At 43.4% G+C, this 26,124-nt stretch overlaps 1 protein-coding gene across 12 annotated transcripts in view; it reads right to left on the minus strand.

Moving 5' to 3' along the window:
* Window positions 1-26,124, minus strand: part of VPS13B (vacuolar protein sorting 13 homolog B) — a 922,277-nt gene that overhangs the window by 652,998 nt on the left and 243,155 nt on the right. Inside the window, exon 18 of one of the 12 annotated variants that reach the window (XM_073330476.1) lies at window positions 17,648-25,856. The exons of the other annotated variants lie outside the window; for them this stretch is intronic. Within the exon in view, the coding sequence (XP_073186577.1) occupies window positions 25,774-25,856 (83 nt within the window). The 3' untranslated portion in view covers window positions 17,648-25,773. Of the gene's footprint in view, window positions 1-17,647; window positions 25,857-26,124 lie in introns of those variants that run through there. 12 annotated transcript variants of the gene reach the window in all.

The raw sequence follows: 26,124 nt of genomic DNA on the forward strand, positions 1-26,124 counted from the left end.
TTTCTGAAGGAAAGATCAAGCACTTAGCAACTTGGTGATCACGGCCACCTAATCTAAATCCAATAGAAGGACTTCAGAGTGAACTAAAGAAACCAGTGGCAAAGTAAATTATAGCAAGACATAACCTAAGATGCATTTTGTGAACACCTGGGAGGAACTGTCTCCCATTTGCAAGAAATATACAGAATGGGTCCTGGGGGTGATTGGGGGCGGGGGGGTCTCTAGAGGGGGAGGTCAGGGGACAAGGAGCAGGGGAGGTTAGATAGGGAGTGGGGTCTTGGGAGGGGTGGTTAGGAACAGGAGGTCTCTGGAGAGAGCAGTCAAGTGACAAGGAGCTGGGGGGGTTGGATGGGTCGGGGGTTCTGAGGGGTCAGTCAGAGGGCGGGAAGTGACTATTAATGGAAATGCTCGAGGCCAAAGCAAGTTCGATATAATGCGGTTTCACCTATAACACGGTAAGATTTTTTGGCTTCCGAGGACCACGTTATATCGGGGTAGAGGTGTTTTAACCTTTGTTGGGGATGAAAAGGAAGGGGAGGGGCAAGAAGGAACATCTTGAAAGAATGTGCAGACCATGAAACAGCAAAAAGATTGTGGGGAAGCACCTCTTTGAAGCTGTTCAGTGGAAGCATCGATCTTAACACCAGTTTATGTTGGCTCATTGCCCCTTAGTTGATATTTTTTGTTTATTCCAGTGGGATTAGACCTTCCTGGTACTGTGTGAAATAGGTTTTGACCCAAAGAAACTAACAACCATAGGTGCCAATTGCTGTACATTTTCAGACAGTTACTGGTGGTAATTATTAGAGCTGGCACATGGACAAAGGAGAACCAGCTGGCTTCTTCCCCCACTCAGAAGCTGCCAGCAGTCAGATTGGTCCCCTGGTGCAGGCAAGGTCAGTGATGCAAAATGCACTTGACAGGCAACTGCAGCAATGCAGGGGACACACGCCACTTCCCCTCCAGCCCCCACACTGCACTGGGAAGAAGTGCACAGCTGGCTATGTGGCTCCCATGGAGGGCTCCTTGGTTTGTGAATACTCCCCTGGGGGCTTATGCAGCTATTCTGGAGCAATTTTGTGCCAGCTATACTGACAAAAGGAGCCACAAAGCAACCTGAACCTAGACCATCATGTCTTACAGGGTAAACAACACTATAGAGAAGCACTTCCACTGGGATAGCTTTAATTACTTTAATGTCTTTAAGTGTGTAGAAGACAAAGTGGATGGTTTATCAATTAGACCTGAGAAAACTCAAGTTTTACAGAGACTTAATTTATAGTTTTAAAAAACTTATTGTTAACAGGAATAGACAGATAAGCTTGCCCACTGTCAAATCAAGAAAAATAGACTTCTTTTTAGAGGAAGTATTTTTTAAGAACAACAAACTAAACCTTTATAAGTTCTGGGGCTCAAGAGAAAGCTAAAGTCCAGATCCTATTCTCAAAACTAAATTCAGTCTTTTAAAAGACTGAAATGTACTGGATCCTAGACATTCCTATAAATGCCTAGATAGAGTTGAAATCACTGTTGAGTAAATGTCACAAAGCATTATTTTAAATTTTACATTAAATAAGGTTCAAGAACTTGAGAATTAGTCTACTGAGAGAGACATCTTAAAAGAAAAAGAAAAGCCCTAGTTCAGTGACTAAACTCCTTAGTTTACATTTTACAAGTTAGATAATACACAGAATGGGATTTTTACACTTCACACTACAGTGTTCTAAATATACCACAGTTGCAGACCTTTATTGCCAACAATATGCAATGAATTTGGAACAGACTCAAATGCAGGAAGCAACAGGCCATAAATGTATTCTCAGTAGTGAATATAAAGCTTTAGAACAGCAACTGGCAGATGCTCACTGCTGAGCACCTACAACGAAAGAATACACTTTAAAACTGGGAAGCATGAAACAACTTGTTGGAATGTAATTGGTGAGACAAAGAGTCTAAGGTCTGGTCTACACTGGGGGAGGGAGGGCGGAAATTGATCTAAGTTACACAACTTCAGCTACGTGAATAACGTAGCTGAAGTCGATGTACTTAGATCTACTCACCGCGGTGTCTTCACTGCGGTAAGTCGACTGCTGCCGCTCCCCCGTCTACTCCGCCTGTGCCTCTCGCCTGGTGGAGTACCGGAGTCAATGGGAGAGAGCTGGCGGCCGATTTATCACGTCTAGACTCGACGTGATAAATCGACCCCCACTGGATCGATCACTGCCCACCGATCCAGCGGGTAGTATATAGACAACCCCTAATTTAGGCTTAAAGTAATTTATCAAGGAAAGTGCAAATTTCAGTACAGAAACATTTCAGAAAAGGAAAGGAAAGTGATATAATTAATATAACTAGTGTTAAAAAAACTTATAATTTCCTCTATCTACTGGTTGTGAAAAATGTAAGGGTGCTTAGTAAGGAACACTTATTTGTACCCCCAAAATGTGGTTTATGTATTGGATTTCTTGAGATGGCATGTTGGAATGTCAGAGGGGAACACACAGCGATTGCAAGCCAGCAAGGCTGAATGAATCTAACTGCCAAACAATGAACAGCCATCATGGAGGCATTTTCCTAAATGGCCAAGCTGGTCAACTGGGAAAAAACAGCCTAAGGTAGAAAGAAGACTTCACACCCAGGCCCTGTAACAAAGACCACTGAGTAATACTGAAATTCCGCTCAGGCATGCATAGCATCTTTCAGAAAAGGCTGTTGCCCTGAGAAAAATGGGAACAGATGGATAGACACACGGAGACAAAGCCTGGCCCAGGAGATCCTTGACTTCCTAACAGAGTGTAAGAAAGATCTGTTCTTTTTCTGAAACTCTAGAAGGAAGCCCACCTAACTTAGCTTGAAGTGAAAGTGTGTGTGTGTAGGCTGTTAATTGTTTTGAAATAATGTTCTCTAATGCTTTGTTCCATTTGCTAATAAACATACTTGTTTTAAGAAGGTTGTTGGTTGCTGTATCACTGGTCACAGGACTCCAAAGACAGGATCAAGCAGATGACTGAACCCGTCAGGTTTGTATGATGGTTAGCATTTGACACAGATGGGAAGTTGTACCCAGATCCCAGTATAAGAATGGGAAAATTGTGAGATTTTAATCTCCTGATGGGTAAAGGCAAAAAGTCTAACACATGTGGGGATGCACTCAGAGAAACCAGAAAAAGGACAGTGTCATAACCATAATTGTGCACTGTTGGATTTCTTGAACATTCCTCCGAATCATTAGATACTGGCCACCGTCAGAGAGAGAATACAGATCTAGATGAACCAGTGGTCTGGGTCACTATGGCAATTTTTATTTTCATACAATGTTAAAAGAATTAAGTTAAACATCTAAACTAGTTTAAAAGTCTTAGAACAATGACATTTTTCACCTTCCAATAGAATGACAAGGCTGACTGACAAAAACTAAGGACTCTCATTTCCCCTCTTGTTAATTTACAAGCTACAACTGATGAATTTGAGGAGTCCCCAGAAAATAAACATCGCCCTTATGATTCTTAACTGTAAAACAATTCTATACAACTCACTCAGAGTTGTATTTCCCCTGAACCATCTTTCCATGCCCTACACATTCAGCTTACTCTACCCAAAAAAGAAAAACAAGAAAAGGCTCAACTGTTAGAAAAGCCTGACAAAAATCTGAAAGAGCCTCCCCTCCCCCCAAAAAGGTAAAAGATCTGAAGCCTGCTCACAGGAGAATTTTATCTTAAGAGTTGTAAGTAGGGTCTGAATGAATGCTTCCCTAACCGCTAGCTGACAGGGGGAGAGACTTTGTAAATACAGTTTGCTCCTGCTCTGCTTAGATATTCTGCACATAGAATGGTGACAAAGTAATCAATTTTGGCTGGTGTTGGGTACAAATCACTTTAGTACTGAATGCAGAGGTAGTGAAATGTTGTTACCAAAATGTTGTAATTATTGTCGGAATACAAGGAAGCAGGACTGTGCTTAACCTGTCCCAAATGAGGGGGGTCACCTTCAGCTGAAAGGACCTCATTAAGCCAGGGGCTCGAATGCCAGAGCCCTGTGGAAGTAAGGGGAGGGAACAGGGAACTAGGAAGCTGCACACCCTCACCAAGGGTCCTCCCTGGACTGGTTTAACCTATTCCTCCCCACTGTTTAAAGAAAGAGCTAAATGGGCTCATTGGGAGCTTCTTTGTTATTTTAAATGCTCAGTCGGAGGTAAAAATCAGTTGTGGTGGGACTGTGCTCTACCCAGGGCTGACAATCACTGAGAGCTGAAATTGCTTGAGATGAGGCAGTGTTTTTGCCCAGCCTGCAAAGAGCTGAAAATCATTAAGAGACTGATGTGCAGAGGTCAGAGCAGAGACACAGGTGGCAGCAGAAGGTGATTGATAGTTGGCTGGCGAATGAGCAGCTGGTCAGGCACCGAGCAGAATGAGCAGCCGGTAGGGCAGCCGGCGGAGAGGTGCAACAAGCGGCTGGCGGGGCGGCCGGCGGAGAGGCGCAGCAAGTGGCTGGCGGGGCGGCCGGCGGAGAGGGCCCATGGAGCAAGTAAGGTGCCTCCTGACTTCCATTCAGGGTGAGAGGTGAACTCTGCAGATGCACCTCTGAACTCTGGGTCTGCACTAACCAAGGACAGCAACTGTGAGTGGGGTGCAGAGAAGGGATGGGCATGTTAAAGGGATTTTTGGGTTGCTGGATTTAAGAACCTGAGGGGAAAAGGACACTGCCCAACTTACTTTGCTCATGGTTTATGTTTATAAATCCTGTTTGCCGTGTTTTCCCAAATTAACAATGAGTTACTTCTTTCCTTTTATTAAACTTTTCTTTTCTACACTCGACCCTGTGCTTGCAAGTGGGGAAATAATGACTCTCAGAGGCACCCAGGGTGTGTAATTTTCCCAGGTTACTGGGTGGGGGCTTGAGCCAGTTCTGTGTTGTATCAATGGAAAGGAACCCCTAGATACTGAACCCAGCCCTGGTTGCTGCTGGCTCTGCTTGGCAGAAGGGTTACTGAGTGATGCTTATTTTGTCAAAGTTCTGCTCCCATTTGGCTTAGGTGCATAAAAAGAACTGTTGCAGGGTTGAAAGCTAGAAGCAGCACAAGGGAAAACCTCAGTACAGGATACAAGGAAAAAAAAGCAGCTCATAAAAGGGGCAGGGCTGTAGAGAATAGAACCCCCAGACTGGTAACGTCATTTTATCAGCCTTTACAGAGAGATAGGCTGGATCCCCAGGTGATTAAGATTCCAGGTGGAGGTCAGAGAGCTTTTCTGTTTAAGAATCAGAACACTGTCCCCAATGAGTCAGTAACTGAGACAGGGAATTACTATCACCCTCTATCCCTTCTTCCTGAGGTGGGCTCCTACAGGTGCTATAAACTAGGCATTGGCTCTGGGGAATGAAAGACCAAAATGAAAAGTACAGGACTGGAGAACCAGTTCCTGAGACTGAACTGGAAGTAACTGCAGTGCTAGAAAGCAATTGATACAATCAGATCAAGTGGGTCTCTATAACAATAGTTAACCATGTTGACTCCAAATATGAAAGTTTTTACGGACTTTTTTTTAACCATTTCATGAACAGGATGGGGTGACTCACCTCCCCATGGACCATTTCTTAAATAAGTCAAGTAGAAACTCAAAAACCATTCATCGAAGAGGAACAAATGTTACTAGCCCTGCAGCAGAGAGGATGGATTGCCTTTAAAATTCTAGGCCTCCTATCTCCGAAGAGAAAAGAGAACACAATATATTGGGTATGGATGAGTGAGGAGAGCTATAGCAAATCTACCAGTGACAGTGGGAAATACCCAGGAATTGTTTTTGAAAATAAGACAAGTAGCCCTAAAAAGCTATTAGTTCAGGGAGAAGAGGAGGAATTCAGAACCTCCCGCTTCAAAATACCTCCAAGGAATAAGAACAAGACGGATTCTTTCTCCGGCTGTTCCACTGCTGTTTTTCCATCTTAGAGAGAGCTTGGGTTTTTATAGACCACTTCTTGGATGGGGAATCTTTTGTAAGACCAAATCTGTAGTTACTTAAAAGTATATTCATTTAACCCTAATTTTCAAGAGCATTTAACATTATATGTTAAATATGTGGCACTTGCCAGATGGTTTTTACTTTCATTATTCAACAGCATGTGATGAGTTAACGTCAATAGAATGATTCACTCAAGAGAAGAAAAAAGCCAACTCTGTAAATAACTCACTATTACTAACTAAGCCCTGGTCTACACTAGGACTTTAGGTTGAATTTAGCAGCGTTAAATCGATGAAAACCTGCACCCGTCCACACGAAGCCCTTTATTTCGACTTAAAGGGCTCTTAAAATCGATTTCCTTCCTCCACCCCTGACAAGTGGATTAGTGCTTCAATCGGCCTTGCTGGCTCGAATTTGGGGTACTGTAGACACAATTCGACAGTATTGGCCTCCGGGAGCTATCCCAGAGTGCTCCATTGTGACTGCTCTGGACAGCACTCTCAACTCAGATGCACTGGCCAGGTAGACAGGAAAAGAACCGCGAACTTTTGAATCTCATTTCCTGTTTGGCCACCGTGGCAAGCTGCAGGTGACCATGCAGAGCTCATCAGCAGAGGTGACCATGATGGAGTCCCAGAATCGCAGAAGAGCTCCAGCATGGACCGAACGGGAGGTACGGGATCTGATCGCTGTTTGGGGAGAGGAATCCGTGCTATCAGAACTCCGTTCCAGTTTTCGAAATGCCAAAACCTTTGTCAAAATCTCCCAGGGCATGAAGGACAGAGGCCATAACAGGGACCCGAAGCAGTGCCGCGTGAAACTGAAGGAGCTGAGGCAAGCCTACCAGAAAACCAGAGAGGCGAACAGCCGCTCTGGGTCAGAGCCCCAAACATGACGCTTCTATGATGAGCTGCATGCCATTTTAGGGGGTTCAGCCACCACTACCCCAGTCGTGTTGTTTGACTCCTTCAATGGAGATGGAGGAAACACGGAAGCAGGCTTTGGGGACGAAGAAGATGATGCTGATGATGAGGTTGTAGATAGCTCACAGCAAGAAAGCGGAGAAACCAGTTTTCCCGACAGCCAGGAACTGTTTCTCACCCTGGACCTGGAGCCAGTACCCCCTGAACCCACCCAAGGCTGCTTCCTGGACCCGGAAGGCGGAGAAGGGACCTCCGGTGAGTGTACCTTTTAAAATACTATACATGGTTTAAAAGCAAGCATGTGAAAAGGATAACTTTGCCCTGGCATTCACGGCTCTCCTGGATGTACTCCCAAAGCCTTTGCAAAAGGTTTCTGGGGAGGGCAGCCTTGTTGTGTCTTTCATGGTAGGACACTTTACCACTCCAGGCCAGTAACACGTACTCGGGAACCATTGTACAACAAAGCATTGCAGTGTATGTTTGCTGGCGTTCAAACAACATCCGTTCTTTATCTCTCTGTGTTATCCTCAGGAGAGTGAGATATCATTCATGGTCACCTGGTTGAAATAGAGTGCTTTTCTTCAGGGGACACTCAGAGGAGCCCGTTCCTGCTGGGCTGTTTGCCTGTGGCTAAACAGAAATGTCCCCCGCTGTTAGCCACGGGGAGGGGGGAGGGTTGAGGGGGTAGCCACGCGGTGGGGGGAGGCAAAATGCGACCTTGTAACAAAAGCACATGTGCTATGTATGTAATGTTAACAGCAAGGTTTACTCTGAAAGAGTGTAGCCACTGTTTTATAAAATGTGTCTTTTTAAATACCGCTGTTCCTTTTTTTTTCTCCACCAGCTGCATGTGTTTCAATGATCACAGGATCTTCTCCTTCCCAGAGGCTAGTGAAGATTAGAAAGAAAAAAAAAACGCACTCGAGATGAAATGTTCTCCGAGCTCATGCTGTCCTCCTGCACTGACAGAGCACAGACGAATGCGTGGAGGCAAATAATGTCAGAGTGCAGGAAAGCACAAAATGACCGGGAGGAGAGGTGGCGGGCTGAAGAGAGTAAGTGGCGGGCTGAGGACAGGGCTGAAGCTCAAATGTGGCGGCAGCGTGATGAGAGGAGGCAGGATTCAATGCTGAGGCTGCTGGAGGACCAAACCAGTATGCTCCAGTGTATGGTTGAGCTGCAGCAAAGGCAGCTGGAGCACAGACTGCCACTACAGCCCCTGTGTAACCAACTGCCCTCCTCCCCAAGTTCCATAGCCTCCATACCCAGACACCCAAGAACGCGGTGGAGGGGCCACCGGCCAACCAGCCACTCCGCCACAGAGGATTGCCCAAAAAAAAAGAAAGCTGGCATTCAATACATTTTAAAGTTGTAAACTTTTAAAGTGCTGTGCTTAAAGTGCTGTGTGGCATTTTCCTTCCCTCCTCCACCACCCCTCCTGGGCTACCTCGGTAGTCATCCCCCTATTTGTGTGATGAATGAATAAAGAATGCATGAATGTGAAGCAACAATGACTTTATTGCCTCTGCAAACGGTGATCGAAGGGAGGAGAGGAGGGTGGTTAGCTTACAGGAAAGTAGAGTGAACCAAGGGGGTGGGGGGTTTTATCAAGGAGAAACAAACAGAACTTTCACACTGTAGCCTGGCCAGTCATGAAACTGGTTTTCAAAGCTTCTCTGATCCGTACCGCGCCCTCCTGTGCTCTTTTAACCGCCCTGGTGTCTGGCTGTGCGTAACCAGCTGCCAGGTGATTTGCCTCAACCTCCCACCCCGCCATAAACGTCTCCCCCTTACTCTCACAAATATTGTGGAGCACACAGCAAGCAGTTTCCACGATATGCATCTGAGGAAGTGAGCTGTAGCTCACGAAAGCTTATGCTCTAATAAATTGGTTAGTCTCTAAGGTGCCACAAGTACTCCTTTTCTTTTTGCGAATACAGACTAACACGGCTGTTACTCTGAAACCAGTGGGAATATTGGTTTCACTGAGGTCTAAGCGAGTCAGTAAACTGCGCCAGCGTGCCTTTAAACGTCCAAATGCACATTCTACCACCATTCTGCACTTGCTCAGCCTGTAGTTGAACAGCTCCTGACTACTGTCCAGGCTGCCTGTGTACGGCTTCATGAGCCATGGCATTAAGGGGTAGGCTGGGTCCCCAAGGATAACTATAGGCATTTCAACATCCCCAACAGTTATTTTCTGGTCTGGGAATAAAGTTCCTTCCTGCAGCTTTTGAAACAGACCAGAGTTCCTGAAGATGCGAGCGTCATGTACCTTTCCCGGCCATCCCATGTTGATGTTGGTGAAATGTCCCTTGTGATCCACCAGAGCTTGCAGCACTATTGAAAAGTACCCCTTGCGGTTTATGTACTCGCCGGCTTGGTGCTCCGGTGCGAAGATAGGGATATGGGTTCTGTCTATGGCCCCACTACAGTTAGGGAATCCCATTGCAGCAAAGCCATCCACTATGACCTGCATATTTCCCAGGGTCACTACCCTTGATATCAGCAGATCTTTGATTGCGTGGGCTACTTGCATCACAGCAGCCCCAACAGTAGATTTGCCCACTCCAAATTGATTCCCAACTGACCGGTAGCTGTCTGGCGTTGCAAGCTTCCACAGGGCTATCGCCACTCGCTTCTCAACTGTGAGGGTTGCTCTCATCTTGGTATTCATGCGCTTCAGGGCAGGGGAAAGCAAGTCACAAAGTTCCATGAAAGTGCCCTTATGCATGCGAAAGTTTCGCAGCCACTGGGAATCGTCCCAGACCCGCAACACTATGCGGTCCCACCAGTCTGTGTTTGTTTCCCGAGCCCAGAATCGGCATTCCACAGCATGAACCTGCCCCATTAGCACCATGATGCATGCATTGGCAGGGCCCATACTTTCAGAGAAATCTGTGTCCATGTCCTGATCACTCACGTGACCGCACTGACGTCGCCTCCTCGCCCGGTATCGCTTTGCCAGGTTCTGGTGCTGCATATACTGCTGGATAATGCGTGTGGTGTTTAATGTGCTCCTAATTGCCAAAGTGAGCTGAGCGGCCTCCATGCTTGCTTTGGTATGGCGTCCGCACAGAAAAAAGGCGCGGAACGATTGTCTGCCGTTGCTCTGACGGAGGGAGGGGCGACTGAGGACACGGCTTACAGGGTTGGCTTCAGGGAGCTAAAATCAACAAAGGGGGTGTCTTTACATCAAGGAGTATTTCAGGCAGGACTTCACGGAGGGTTCCAATAAGAAATGGTGCACCTAAGTTATCGTTCTTATTGGAACAAGAAGGTTAGCCTGGCCTCTGATTGATACATGGCTAGATTTACCTCGCTGCACCTTCTCTGTGAGTGACTGCAGTGTGACCTAGAAGAATGAGTCCCCTAGACAGGGGAGGGGGAGAAGCAAATGAGTACAAAACAAATCTGGTCTATTTCTTGTTTTGATCCACTCCATCTATCTTTTACATCTTTGGCTGGCAGCAGACGGTGCAGAAGGACTGCATGCCATCCACATCTCATGGCTGCTCAGCAGAAGATGGTACAGTACGACTGCTAGCAGTCCGTATCGCCTGCCCGCTCACCATAAGACGGTTCAATAGGACTGACTGCAGGACTAAAGAGAATGACCTGGTCAAGTCACTCCAAATTTAGTCCCTGTGCCCATGTCTGCCCAGGTGCTCCAAGCCGACGTGGCCAGGAGCACCTCGGACATGATGATGACGGCTACCAGTCGTACTGTACCGTCTGCTGCCACAAGGCAAGGGGTTGCTACTGCTGTGTAGCAATGCAGTACCTCGTCTGCCAGCACCCAGGAGACACAGGGTGACAGTTACCTGAGCGGGCTCCATGCTTGCCGTGGTATGGCGTCTGCACAGGTAACTCAGGAAAAAAGGTGCAAAACAATTGTCTGCCCTTGCTTTCACGGAGGGAGGGAGGGAACGGGGGCCTGACGATATGTACCCAGAACCACCCGCGACAATGTTTTAGTCCCATCAGGGATTGGGATCTCAACCCAGAATTCCAATGGGCAGCGGAGACTGCGGGGACTGTGGGATAGCTACCCACAGTGCAACGCTCCAGAAGTCGACGCTTGCCTCGGTACTGTGGAAGCACTCCGCCGAGTTAATGCACTTAGTGCACTTAGAGCATTTTCTGTGGGGATACACACACTCGAATATATAAAAAAATGACTTCTATAACTTCGACCTTATTCCGTAGTGTAGACACACCCTAACTAAGGAAAACTAGAACAGAGAGGGCAGCCAACAAGTGGAGAAAGGAAACATCAGAGATGAGGATGCCCAAGAAAAGAGAAGGCAAGGTAGTAGGATGTCCCTGGGATCAGGTGCAGCAGCCAGAAGTAAAAAAGGAAGGTTAAGGATTAGATGCAGCAGAGAACAGGAAGCACAGTCACCATAACAAAGAGGAGAGTTAAGGATTGGATTTCTGTGTCATGCTGCCCCCAAAACAAAGGAAAAACACCAAGCCAGAGAGAGAAAAAAGGAAAGAAAAAGTGTAAGACACTTTTGATATGATCTGCAGCCCTCATGATATAGTCTCAAAAGAGAGAAGCTAAGTAAGTTCAGGCTAGGGACACTACTTATTTAGGAGGCTTCCAAAGTTGTTTCAGGAAATAGTGTTGATGACATCCTCCCTCTGAGTCAGTACTATGCCAGTTCTACATCAAGTTGTTAAAGGATGCTGGGCAGATGTAGAGATCATCTTTTTGGTCAGACAAAGCTCAGGTGTTGACTACTTGTGGTCTTTCTACTTGGAACCCACTGACATTGCTTGCAATTCTTATTTGATATTATACCACACAACACCACCCACAGAGGGTGTTCAACCTTTCTCATTTGTTTGAAAAGTGTTACAGCAACACATCAAAGCGGAGAGATTTCTGGGTACAGTAACTCCTCACTTAAATTCGTCCCAGTTAACGTTGTTACATTGCTGATCAATTAGGGAACATGTTCGTTTAAAGTTGTGCAATGCTCCCTTATAACGTCGTTTGGCAGCCGCCTGCTTTGTCCACTGCTTGCAGGAAGAGCAGCCCGTTGCAGCTAACTGGTGGGGGCTTGGAACCAGGGTGGACCAGCAGCCCCCCTATCAGCTCCCCGCTCCCCTAAGTTCCCTGTGCAGCAGCCACCAAGCAGACTATCAATTGCCAGCAGTTCAGCTGTCCCTCCCCCCACTGCCATATGCTGCTCCTGCCCTATGCCTTGGAGCTGCTCTCCAGAGCCTCCTGCTTGGAGGGGGCGGAGGGGTAATGTCAGGGTGACCCCCTCCCCCCTGCTCCTGCCCTCAGCTTACACCATCTCCATAGAGCGGGGGGACACCACGACAGGGCTCAGGATGGAGGGAGCTTCCTGGCAGCAGCTGCTGCGGTCTCAGCTTGCTGATTTACTTAACTAGGTAGTGTACTTAAGCGTGGTGTCAGCGTACTTAAAGGGAAAATGCACATCTCTGTCTCTGTCTGCCATGCTGTCTCCCCTCCCTCCATTCGTGCTGCCTTGTAGAGTGTGAGGCTACATTAACAACGAGTTAACCCTTGAGGGCTCAGCCAATTGCTAGTTCATCATTTAGCAGTAAGGCATTCCCTGGGAAATATCCCACCCTCTGACTCCACCACCTCAACCAAGCTTCACAATCATCATCGCTGTGTACAGTATTAAATTATTTGTTTAAAACTTATACTCTGTGTGTGTGTGTCATAAGTACAAAGGGAAAGGTAACCACCTTTAAATCCCTCCTGGCCAGAGGAAAAACGCTTTCACCTTTAAAGAGTTAAGAAGCTAAGCTAACCTCACTGGCACCTGACCAAAATGACCAATGAGGAGACAAGATACTTTCAAAGCTGGAGCTGGGGGGTGGGGACAAAGGGTCTGTCTGGGTGATGCTTTTGCCGGGAACAGATCAGGAACGTAGCTCAGAAAAAAACTTTTTAGCTCCTGTAAAAAGTTAGTAAGTAATCTAGCGAGAAATGTGTTAGATTTCCTTTTGTTTAATGGCTGGTAAAATAGGCTGTGCTGAATGGAATGTATATTCCTGTTTTTGTGTCTATTTGTACCTTAAGGTTTTGCCTAGAGGGATTCCCTATGTTTTGAATCGGATTACCCTGTAAGGTATTTACCATCCTGATTTTACAGAGGTGATTCTTTTACCTTTTCTTTAATTAAAATTCTTCTTTTAAGAACCTGATTGTTTTTTCATTGTTCTTAAGATCCAAGGGTTTGGGTCTGTGTTCACCTGTACAAATTGGTGAGCATTTTTTATCAAGCCTTCCCCAGGAAAGGGTGTGTAGGGCTTGTGGGGATATTTTGGGGGAAGACGTCTCCAAGTGAGCTCTTTCCCTCCTCTTTGTTTAACACATTTGGTGGTGGCAGCATAGGGTCATGGACAAGGCAAAGTTTGTACCTTGAGGAAGTTTTTAACCTAAGCTGGTAAGAATAAGCTTAGGGGGTCTTTCATGTAGGTCCCCACATCTGTACCCTAGAGTTCAGAGTGGGGAAGGAACCTTGATAATGTGTGTGTGTAGTCTTTTGTCTGGCAAAAAAAATTTCCCTGGAACATAACTCCCGCTATTTACATTAATTCTTATGGGGAAATTGGATTCGCTCAACATCATTTCGCTTAGAGTCGCATTTTTCAGGAACATAACTACAACGTTACGTGAGGAGTTACCGTATATCTTTCCCAGAATATTCTCTGTTGTGATGCCCCTGCACTTCAGAGCAGAAGTACAAAAGGGGCATGCATATTTGTCAAGCCAAAGAGATGTCTGGGAAAAGCAACAAACTTTTGATTTCTATCCTATTCTTTCTCCTCCTCAGATTTTATTTCACACAGACAGAAAAACTCTTAATTGAATAGCAATAACCTATACTCCAGTAGAATGATAATCTCTTTTCCCCACTTAGTAACTTTCTCCCCATATAACATTACACGTTTGACCAAACTGAAATTTTAAATGTTTCCTTTTAAAGTTTCTACCTATTGTTGCTTGCTGATATTGATTGCTGTACAGATTTTTTCCATATTTTTACTGTTATGTTTCTAAATATATAAACACACAAATCTTTATGAAAACACAAAACTATCACCATATAACTATTTTCAATCAAACATTAGGTTTTAGAAAAATACTCTCCTGAAATCAGAACTCCCTTCTATCCTGGGACATCACAGAACAAATTATTCTGTGGTTCAGAATGAAAGCTCAACCTCGCCCCCACCTGCATGGTGGCCCTGAAAAATAAAGTATGCTACTTACTCATTATTGTTAATATTTATTGAAAACCCAACTGTAATGGGTTCCTCCTGGGGTGCCACTTGGAACTGAGGTACCACTGAGCCTTCCTGACTCACCAGCCTGGGCTCCCTTTCACATAGTGGTGCTGTGATAAGTTGCCAAGCTCTCCAAGCTTGCTCTTTCACCAGAACTCACACAGATAGGGACACACCCCACTGCAGCTTCACACACAGATGCTAACATCAGCTCCGCATGGGAAGGCTCAGCTAAGGCACCTCCCAGTTGCTAAGGCACGCACCCCCTCTGGAGTGTAAACCCCAAATTATATAGTCTTGCACTGCACAGGGAACTGTACAGCATAAGCTCATAAAATTTGTCCCCACCCTCCATGTGGAGGAAGATATGCAACAGCTTTCTGCCCCAAGTATGAGTTCCATACTGGTTTTAGACAAAACAAAAACAAGTTTATTAACTACTAAAGGATAGATTGTAAGTGATTATAAATGATAGCTAAGAGATCAAAGCAATAAATAGTAAATAAACAAAACCACAAACTGAGCTTAATATACTAAATAGGTAGGATATGAATTAGCAAATTCTCACCCTGAGTGATATACAGGCTAGCAGATTCTTAAGGCACAAGCTGCCCTGGCTTTCCCAAGTTTTCATACACTAAAAATACGCTAAAAATCCCTCTACCCTGGGATCAACACTTCACAGAGTTCAGTCCTTGCCCCTCAGGTGTTTCCAGATATGTTGTTGTAGGGAGAATGAGGTCCCATCATGATGTCATTGTCCCCCTTTTATATCTTCTTCCCATTTGCTGGAAAGCTCTTTTGCTGTGACCTGGGTCAAACAGTTCCCACTGTGTAGTGCTATCTATGAGAGGTTTCTATTGTACACAGTTCCTGGGACTTGTGTGCATTTCCTCAATAAACCATTAACACTGTTTGGCCTTTTTACCGTTGTACCTGAAAGGCTGCTTGTGGGTGTTTTCAACCTCACAACATGTTTCACTAACACATACACAGCCAAACTTCCTAACTTCACAAACTATGATAGCACATATAATCCAACAAGATATTAATGTCTAGCAGATCAAGACTTTTAGAATGATAACTCACAAGGCATACTTTGTACAAAACATATCCTAATAACATGACAGTGATGAATACTTGGGTGCCAGGGTGTCACACCAACTTCTGGTAATTAAATTATTTTATCTGACAGTCTTTCTTCAGATTTTGGAAAATTCCTAGGACATAGTGGGCACTACTTTAAAAATAAAATTATGATGTGTTGCTCTACTTCAACATAAAACCACTTGATTTTTTTCTTTATCGTTGCCTCAAAATATATTAAAATAAATATATAAAAAATATATAATATATTATATCTATATATATTTATATAAACATGGTCATTACAATTTATCATCATCATGAAATTGACTAAACCTGAAATAAATTAAAAGGAAGAAATTATATTCCTGCATTGCTAGCACAGATCAAATATAATCATTCCTCAAATAGTCTGCATATGAAAAACTCACCACAAAATATCTACTCTACGAAAACATCTTTTGCTCTAACATCAGTGAAATACAAAAATACTGTGCAATTTTCCTTACAATGGAAAAATACATTGCAAATAATAATTAATCTTTTTAGTTTAAATTAATTGCTATATATGCATCTTTCACAAATTTCTCACAGTAATGGTGTTATAAAACACACAGCACTTCAGACTGGTGACTGCTAATAAAGTATGTAACATTGTAGTTAATTTTAAGTTTCCAAGCAAAGAGGGGAAAAAAATCTAATCAAAGTACTTTTCCTTTTTTGTTCATTCAAGAGTTCATTATATAACATTAGTTCTGATATATATTCATCAGTTAATGTGCCAGGTACTGTCATAATAGAAGTTCTAAATAATAGTGCAGTACTTTGAATCTATTCACATGATTTCAGCATCCTGCAACTTTTACTTTGATCAAACAGACATGTTTCATAGAATCATGAAATTCAAATCAAGCCCAAATATTACACTTAAACAGAAAATATGTTCCTACTGCATAAATATATGTAACGTTATAAATGCACTTAATCTTAAACCAGCCCAGGTAGTTATGATTATGATAGTTAGAAAGGATTACATGTAACTAATGTAACAAACATATCCTTAGTACAAGTCTCAAGGAAACGTCTCTGGTTTTTGTTCTAAATGTGTTGTGTTTTCTAGTTCACATTTCATTCACACCACAGAAGAAATGGTTACTTACTATAATTGTTGTTCTTTAAGATGTGACTCAGTCATGTATTCCATTTAGGTGTGTGCACACCCAGCATACCACAGCCAGAGAATTTTGCTTGTAGAGAGGCAGCGGTCGCGTCTTGTAGTCAGAGCCCCTCCCCTGATGCCACCCTGACCCCATCAATTCCTTCACACCAAATGCCGAGAGACTAGACTCCAATGTACAGGGAACAGAGGGTCGGTCATGGAATACAAGCCTACATCACATCTCAAAGAACCACTGTTACAGGAAGTAACCATTCCTTCGTCTTTGAGTAGATGCAACTGTGTATTCCATTTCGGTGACTCACAAGCACTATTCACAGGAGGCAAGCTGAGGCTCAGAATCTATTTAACAAGGACTTCAGGACCACCTTCCCAAAGTCTGCGTCTGCTCTGGATGCTGCAGTAATGGCGTAATGGTTTGTAAAAGTATGTATCAATGACTATGTGGCAGCCCTGCAAATATTCAGAATTGAGATGTCACTTAAGAACGCTATTGTAGCTTGCACTCTCATAGAATGAACTTGCACACATACAGGGATAGTCAAAGCTGTTTCGTATGCAATCTTGATGTAGGATGCTATGCTCTTAGAGACAGTCTGTGATTAGACTACTGTGCCTTCATATGGTCTTCACAAACACAACACAAACAGGTGAGGCGAAGCCCAAAAGGGTTTAGTTCTCTCCAAGTAAAAGACCAGACACTATCTGACATCTAATGCATGAAGACACTGCTCCTCCAGAGATGAGGGCAGTTCAGGAACAAATACAAACAAGTATGCCACAAGACCACTTTAGACAAATTTCAGGTGCAGCCGCAACATCACTGTCTTTGGAGAATTGTATATAAGGAGACACTGCAATCAGAGCCTGTAATTCCACACTCTTCTCACAGACGTGATCACCACAAGGAATGCAGTTTTTTTGACATAAGAGAGGAAAGGCACAGGATGCCAGAGGCTCAAACACAGGTCCCACCAGAGCCGACAAGACCATATTAATGTCCCACAAGGGAACCAGTTCCCACACTGGTGATGGAGATGAAGGATTCTTTTTAAGAATGGCACTGGAAAACACTGATCTTCCATGAATGGGTCGATGAAAAGGTGATATCGCCACTAGATGCATCCTCAATTAGCTAAACATAAGGCCCAACTACTGAGGATACAGCAAACGCTCCAAGATGTCTTGGATACTTGAATTCAACAGGCCAATGACCACATTGAAAAACACTTCCACTTTGCTGAGTAGGCCATCCTGGCAGAGGGCTTTCTACTCCTGAATAGGACTTGTCAAACAGCCACCAAACATTGCTCTTCCTCCTCATTCAACCATGGAGAAGCTGCACTGTGAGATGCAGGGAGCTGAGTGTGGGATGCAAAGTGCGATTTTGAGAGCAGGTCAGGATGGAGAGGAAGGGATATGGAAGGCTGAATCGACAACGCAAGAAACTCAGAAAACCAACACTTCTCCAGCCATGCTAACACTATCTTTTTTATTCTGACATCAGGAATCATAACTTTCAAAAACCAGTAGGAGAACACTTCAACCTCTCTGGTCACTCAGTAACAGACTTAAAGGTTGTAATTTTGCAACAGAAAAGCTTCAAGAACGGACTCCAACAAGAAACTGCTGAACTAGAATTAATTTGCAAACTAGATACCATAACTTGGGCTTGAATAGAGAATGGGAGAGGCTGGGTCATTACACAAATTGAATTTATCTCCCCACGTTAAGTATTCTCACACCTTCTTGTCAACTGTCTGAAATGGGCCATCTTGATTATCACTACAAAAGGTTTTTTTTCTCCTGCTGATAATAGCTCATCTTAATTAATTAGCCTCTTAGAGTTGGTATGGCAACTTCCACCTTTTCATGTTCTCTGTATGTATATATATCTTCTTACTACATGTTCCATTCTATGCATCTGATGAAGTGGGTTGAAGCCCACGAAAGCTTATGTTCAAATAAACTTGTTAGTCTCTAAGGTGCCACAAGTACTCCTGTTCTTTTTGCGGATACAGACTAACACGGCTACTAGTCTGAAACAAATTCTTAGAGTAAGCCCTGTCTTTGGCTTGTTGTTATTCTTGGTAGCCCACCACCGTACACACAGGAGATTATGTTATCCTAAAAACACACACACTCAAGGCTAAACTGTGCCTTCTGCAACTGTATAACTCTATTCAAGTTAAAGGCAACGGTATTAATCCAGTAATGCTCATCTTTTAGGCCAAAAGCTGATCATTCCTTCCCTTTTCCATGTGTGACAGGGTGTACCAGGCCTTTGTGGCCACTTGCTGGAGGCCCTGTAATCCTACCTCAGCCCATCCCAGGAAAGGAGCAGTAAAGGTGGGTCTTCCAGGCCTGCTTAGAGAGGTGGCATAGAAGCAGCCAATCAGAGCCCAGCAGGCTCAAATTAAAAAAAACCTGCTGGATCTGAGCAGCACAGTTCCTGGCTGGGACTAGATGGAAAGGAAGGGTGCTCTGTTGTGGCCAAAGGAGCTTAACGGGCTGCCTTTACTGGGCCTGGGAGAGAGGCTTGAGAACTGTAACCTTAAGTAAATGGTGAAAGGAAAGGGACGAGGTGGGAAGAAGCCCGGGGAAAACAGCAGCAACCAGTCAAAGAAAGCAGTATGTGGCTGCTGTTCATAGGGTCCCTGGATTGGGACCCGGAACAGTGGGCAGGCCTGGGTTCACTCATCGGCCACTGGGAAAATGGCCTAAGCCCCAAGCAAAGGGTTGGATTAAAAATGGCAGAGGCATTGGGCTGAAGACCTTGGTGAGGGCAGATAGTTCTGTTGGACTTTTGCTATCCTGGAAGGGTTAATCCATATTGATGGTGTAACTTGGCCAGACGGTTGAGCAACTGAAGACTTGCCTAGTGAGGCTGGCAACCTGCAGCGGGCATCAGGAGCAGAAAAAAAAGATTGCAACACCACACTCAGCGATAGGAGTCACTCAGGAGATGAGTGCCTCCCATGACACCATGTTACTGACTTTTTATTTATTCCTTTTCATTGTATTACTGAGCCCCCATTTTTGAATTTTCAGCAAATGTGACCATTTCATTTGTAGTCCTAAAGTAGATTAAAAATTATTTTAAGAGATGTTTGTTTTTCTTTTTTCCCCTATCAAGTTTACAGGGTGGAGTTAAGGTTGTTTGAATGCCTTAATTGTATATTTCCTTACTGTTTATTTTACTGTTTGTAACATTCTTTAATTTTGTCTTTGAATTTTTATTTAGGTTAACAAAACTTAAAACTATAAAAGTCTTTAATGTACATATTTTGACTGAGCAACATGAATTTCAACAAAATTAATAAGAAAAGTCTGAAACTGTTAATTAAAATTGTTTAACCACTGTGCTCTATACACACACTTCATGTTAGTTCCTTTTTTTCTTTTCTTTTCTTTTTTTTTTAATTTTGTTAATTTGTCATCAGTGCTGGGTCACTCCAGAACCCCGCTGTAGTAAGAAGACTTCTCTAAGAGACTAGAAGCTTCTCCATAATCTAGACACCAGTGGTGATTTTAAGAATAACACACTGTCACACTCATGCTGAGATCAATGTTATCTCTGCAGTGCACCCACATCTTCATGTTTTAAAAATATTCTTGAAGATAAGTCTTCATCATAACAATTAAAGGTGATATGATCATACATATGCCAACCAATTAACATATCTGAATTAACCATAATTTGATCCTGACCTGTATTTCCAAACTAAGTATGATCAGTTTCTACCTAATTTCAAATGTACTACTTGCACAGAAGTGAACTGTATATAAAAAAATGTACTATTTATGCATTGTATGCAGAAACCTACATAATGCATCAGAACACATGTGGGTACAATCATCCATGAAAGACAGCAAATGTTTATACTGTGCAAGTTTCATACAGCTGTGCTCTGCCACTCCCAAGCAATTACTCAAGAGAATGCACTCTTGCACTTTGATTTTAAACAGAAAGTCTAACTCACAGTCGTCAAAATGAATGCCAACCTTGGCCACGTTATGTGGAACAAACAGAGATTCAAAGCCAGTACGTTGCAAGGAAATGATTACAGCTCAACAACCTGCATTACAACTGAACTTAGAAATGTAAAGAGGGGGAAAGTAGTTTTAAAACAGGGGCATTAGAACAGCAAATCACTATATTTCAATCTTTTTCCTAAGTGGTTAAAGAACTATGCAGCAACTCCAAAATTCTTTTTATATGTACACCTGGGAAGAATACTGAATCCTGTTACTTTCCTCAGCGCTACCCTGATGTGGTTTAGACCAGATGTTTAAATGTTACAGTATGCACATTTTCTTCTCTTCTTCCCAGGCAAAAGCAAAATAAGAGGAATATTTGACTTCACTCCACAAGAGACCTATTTAATAGTTTGGCGGTTATGTAAGTAAAGGTAGCTTGGCTAAGTCAATGTTGACGACATACAGAACGACATGATCCTAATGAGTTGGAAAATATTGGCTCTCATGAGATTCAACCAGATGCTACTGCGCTGAGAAAGCTACTGTATTATTGAATTTCATTTTTATGAGGTAAAATTTATTATTCAACCATTAAGTATCCCACATGAAATCTTGCATAAAATAGTTTTACAGTTACTTTCTGGAAAGTAGATTTTATTTTAACTTTAAGACATCATTTACATGAGGGATTCCAATGCCTATTTGATCGCCTTCAGAGAAATTTAAGGTCTGCAAGCAATTTTCCCAAATATGCCAGATTAATGGACCTGGACTGTCAACAAAATAATGAACTACCTGAATAGGACAAGGAAAAAGTGGTAGCAAGTTCCAGTTTTCCAGAGCAAAGTAAAGCCATATGTGCCTGTGTATGTGTTTTCTTGGCAGGCTGATAAGCTTAGAAAACTAAGTGGTTTAGGTACACACTAACAGAAAAAATATGTAACAATAACTCCAAAGGATTAATAATATTACACTTCTTTAAAGAAATTACTGCTTTGCAATGTTTCACTATTTGCTATATTTGTATGTTTATAATCGAGAGTGATAATAAATAACCTTTTCTTGTTTGAACTTACTGTAATGACCAATACTCACTGTACATATGCAGAGAACATGAACATTTCAGACCCAAATTTCCTTTCCCATTGAAAAGCCATGAATTATAAAATATGCCTGCCACATTGTTGGGATAGTATGTTAACTAAAATGTGTATTTAGTATACTACTACTAATGCTTACATATTGTAACAGAAAATATTTTGGAAAAAACATGAGGCAGCACTAATCTAAAGAAAAGAGCATGAGGTTGAGACACCTTATTTCTAATTCCTTTTATCAGTTTTAAATTTATTGCCATTCCAATTTCATCACGTCCCCCTTGTTATCAATTTATGAAAAATAGTAAATATATTGTACCTCAAGGGGGTGTTTGACCACGTAGCTTAGAACGACGTGCAGTTTCCAGAGTGCCTTCATCCTTTACCCCGGGTTGACTATGCAGAGGACCTGGAACAAGACTTTACATCATGGGAAGTAGAGGCCAGACTTACGAAGACCAAAAAAACAGCCCCAGGAAAAGATGGCATTCACTACAACTTTCTGAAAAAACGAGACCCTGGTTGCCTGCTACTAACTGCCATTTTCAACAAATGCAAACAGTTCCGCCGTACTCTCAATTCCTGGAAGAAATCTATGATGGTGCTCGTCTACAAGAAAAGGAAGCAAGACAACCCCAACACTTGGAGACACATCTCTCTGTTCCACCATGTACAAACTGTATGCCAGCTGCCTTGCGGCTAGGATCACAGACTGGTCGGTGAACGGAGGAGCCATCAGATCCATCCAGAAAGGCTTCATGTCATGCAAAGGCTGCTATGAACACAACTTTGTCCTTCAGATTGCCATCCACATGGCCAGGAGGGCATGGAGGAAATGGGTTTCTGGTTCCAGCAGACACCTGAGAATACCATCGTGGAGATCCTACAAGATGTGGCCAGGATCGACTCCTCCCTACCGGCACCGTGGAAGAAGATCAACGCCTTGAACACCTTCCTAATCCCTTGTATCTCATTCGTCCTGAGGGGATCTGCCATGGCGAAGGTACCTCTTAACAAATCAGACAACACCATCAGCCATCTGGTGAAGAAGTGGATGTTTCTTCCCCAGAGGGCCAGCAATGAACTGGTGTACATGTCGAACAGGCAAGGCAGAGCCAATGTCCCTTGAATAGGTTATCTGTGCAACGTTGCTGTGATCACTCGTGCCTTCTGATGTGCCCGGACGCCATGGTGAGGAACATCGCGGAGAGTGCCCTGCAGGATGCCATCAAGAAGCGAATCATCAGGACCCCCTCCAACCACCTACCTGAGTAGCTTGCTGGAAGGTGAATTTGGAAGAGAGGGGGGAGACTTTGTTTTGCTCTGGACTTGTGCCCGCAATGCTACGCGACGACTAGAGAAGTGTATCAGCTGCCACTGGATGTGGTGTGAGGAACAGGAGCTGGGAGTCCTGGTGCCACAGGTGAAGAACACGGAGTGCACCATCATCACTCCAAGAGCCAGAACCAAGCTGGAGAGGACCCTAAAGGATGCCATCCACTGCCAATACGTGGAAAACCTGAAGCAGAAGCCAGACCAGGACCAGGTCTTCAAAGTGACGTGCAAGTGGGACACCAGCAACCACTTCTTCTCAGGGGCAGCTTCACCTGATTTGCCTACTGGAGGTTCATCCACAGGGCCCGACTCAACTGCATCCCACTGAATGAAGCCGTCTGCCACGGGAATCAGAACAAGCGATGCAGGAGATGTGGCTATGCCAATGCCACGTCCTGTGTAGCTGCAAGCCCCATTCGAGAGCTTGGCAGTTGCAACACAACACCATCCAAGATCGCCTGGCCAGAGCCAACCTTCCCCACAGGTGGCGGGATGTCATAAACTCTGCCATCCCCGGAACCAACAGCTAACTGCAACTGGACATAGTCATCACCAACGAGGACCAGAAGAAGATCATCATGGTGGACGTCACAGTGCCCTTTGAGAACAGGACCCCAGCCTTCCACGATTCCCGAGCTTGAAAGGTAGAGAAATACACCCCTCTAACTAAAACCTTGACAGCTAAGGGCTACCAGGTTCAGACGCATGCACTGATCGTCGGAGCCTTGGGCGCATGGGACCCCAGTAATGAGCGAATGCTGAGAGAATGTGTAATCGGTCAACGCTATGCTCGGCTGATGTGGCAACTCATGGTATCAGATGCCATCACGTGGTCGGGGGACATCTACATAGAACACACCACCGGACATTGGCAATACCAGGAGGGATGAGCTGGAGTGCCAATGAGAAGCACAGTCAGGAAAGTAACTGAAATACTTTCCTCATGGACTGTATTTTCTAAATGGACAACCTACCTAATTCTCAATTACTGAGGGACAATCTCTACTCGTTATATTTTGCTTTCCACAACCAAATCTCTGTACAACTTTTCATGAGTGATGTACCAGAGTATTTGGATTCTAATATCTAAACTATATTGTTAAATCTATTCACCTAAATTTGGATTATTGCTGATTATGTACTCTATGTATTGTACAACTTTTAAAAACAAACTTTGTATTTGTGGATAATCTAAGCACTATACCCAGAATGCAGACACTCTCTTTTCCTATGTATTATAGGAAAACCTATGAATTATATGTATTATATTTTTTTAACATTAGTTTTAATAAAATTTTTAAATCTGTTCTTATCAGCTAGGTGCTCAAAAAGCAAATAAACAGGTCAAAGGGTATCAGTATTGAAGGGGAAATTCAGAAGAGTGATAGACCTAATTAGTTAGTGGACTGGGGCACTCAACTACTGTGTTCTGTTTTACTACCAGAATTGCAATTTCTTCCACTGTGGGTACCATGCATGCATTTTTATGTTTTTTGAATAAGTATGCTTACAAAATAAATCCACAATCTTTTGTGTTTCATTTCATACATTTTTTTTTAATTTCCTCCAAGAAAAAAACAACCCTGAACTTTTTTCAGATTGGGGCAAAATCACAACTTGGATCTCCCCTCAAATATTCTCTGCGGTGAAGACAGATGCAAATAAATCATTTAACTCCTCTGTCCCTATTCTCAAATTGCTCTCCTTCCTCCCTGGGAAAAGACTGGATCCTTTGAATTTCATAGGCTTCCAATATACTTAAGTAATTTCTTCTTATTTTGTTTTTACCCCTTTGGCTATTTATCCTCTTCAAATTCCTTAGGCCTCTGAATTCCCACCTTACATTTTACCTACTATAGTTTATTCTATTTTCTCTTGGTTTGGATTTCCATTTTCTGAAACATATCTGTTTGGCTTGAAGAACCTTTCAAACTTTGCCATTTAACCATGCTAGAGTTTTGGGTTTTTTGCTCCCTGATTTCTTTATTGTTTAGGGGCATGCACATTTTCTGTAATTCTGTTATAGCTTGCTTAAGAAACTTCCATGCTGAATTAAAGGATGTCAGCCTGCACTTCTGGCTCTCCTTGCCCTCTGCCAAGAAGCTGGACTCCAGCTCTGGCTCTCTGAACTCCTGCTGCCTGCAATAACACAGGAGGCATGCACTGTAGCCCAACTACCTTTCTCTTATGGAAAAAGCTGATGAGCAAGAGGCAGGTGTAGGCCACTCAAGGACACTAAAAGCAAAATGCTGGGTGCCTAACTGCAGAAGAATGGTAAATTCCATTGTAAAACTTCTGAATTCTTCAGCTTCTTGAGAAAGTGTCAATTTTTGTGGCCAGAAAATCGCAACATCCACAAAGACCCTTACTGAGATGAATGGAACAATTCATTTCTCTCAGAGCTAATATTTCAGGCCTTCTGCAGACTCAGGAAGACAATATTACATTGGTTTACACTTAGTTTACATTTTCAATGTTTGTAGCACAACCATGTGGGCTAAACACACTGTTTTAAAAATGAAAACAGATTCTAGAGTACAATTCTGTAACAAATTCAGAGGCTCTGGAGCATACAGGGTCCTGACTATAGTCATAACAGGATTGGTTATCATCATAAAAAACAAACAGTACCAAAATGCAGCAGGAGGATTATTTTTCCCAGCTATCCGCTCTACAGTTCTTATTTGGGAACTGCCTGACAGCTCTGTGAACATCCTCTCTAGCTGCATTTAGACAAGACGAGCACTTTATACAGCTTTAGTTGGTCAAATAAAACCAATTGCAAAACTAACTCCACTTTTTTTTAGTCCTTGCTGCTCTTGGAAAGAGCCAGCCCAGTGTCATAATGGACTACTTGTATTACCTTTTTCAAAGAAATGGACATCAGCAGCATTCTTTGTAGCACAGACTAAGATAACTGCCTCACCAGGCAGTTGCTTTTAGAGATGGAGCTCACGTCTATGTTCTCTCTGCTGGTGCCCTTCTAGACACTGCTCTAAATCCTCAGCTGCCAGCATATAATCTTGGATGACATAAAAGTTTTGAAAAAGATATCCACCATGGAGTCAACATACAATTGTACATAAATCACTGACCTTGTAGGCTGTACTAGAGAAAAAGAGGAAATAAAACTGTTTTTTCCCTTATTTGGCCAAAATAAATACATTTGTTCATGGGGAAAAATAGGTGGAAAAAGAAGCCAGACTTTTTCAGAGAGTTTGAACCAATACATTGAAGAAAGTGTTCATCCTTAGTAAAACCATTACTCATAATTTTGCCACAGTCACTGA

This window comes from Lepidochelys kempii, chromosome 2, assembly GCF_965140285.1.
Source record: "Lepidochelys kempii isolate rLepKem1 chromosome 2, rLepKem1.hap1, whole genome shotgun sequence".
NCBI lineage: Eukaryota > Metazoa > Chordata > Testudines > Cheloniidae > Lepidochelys > Lepidochelys kempii.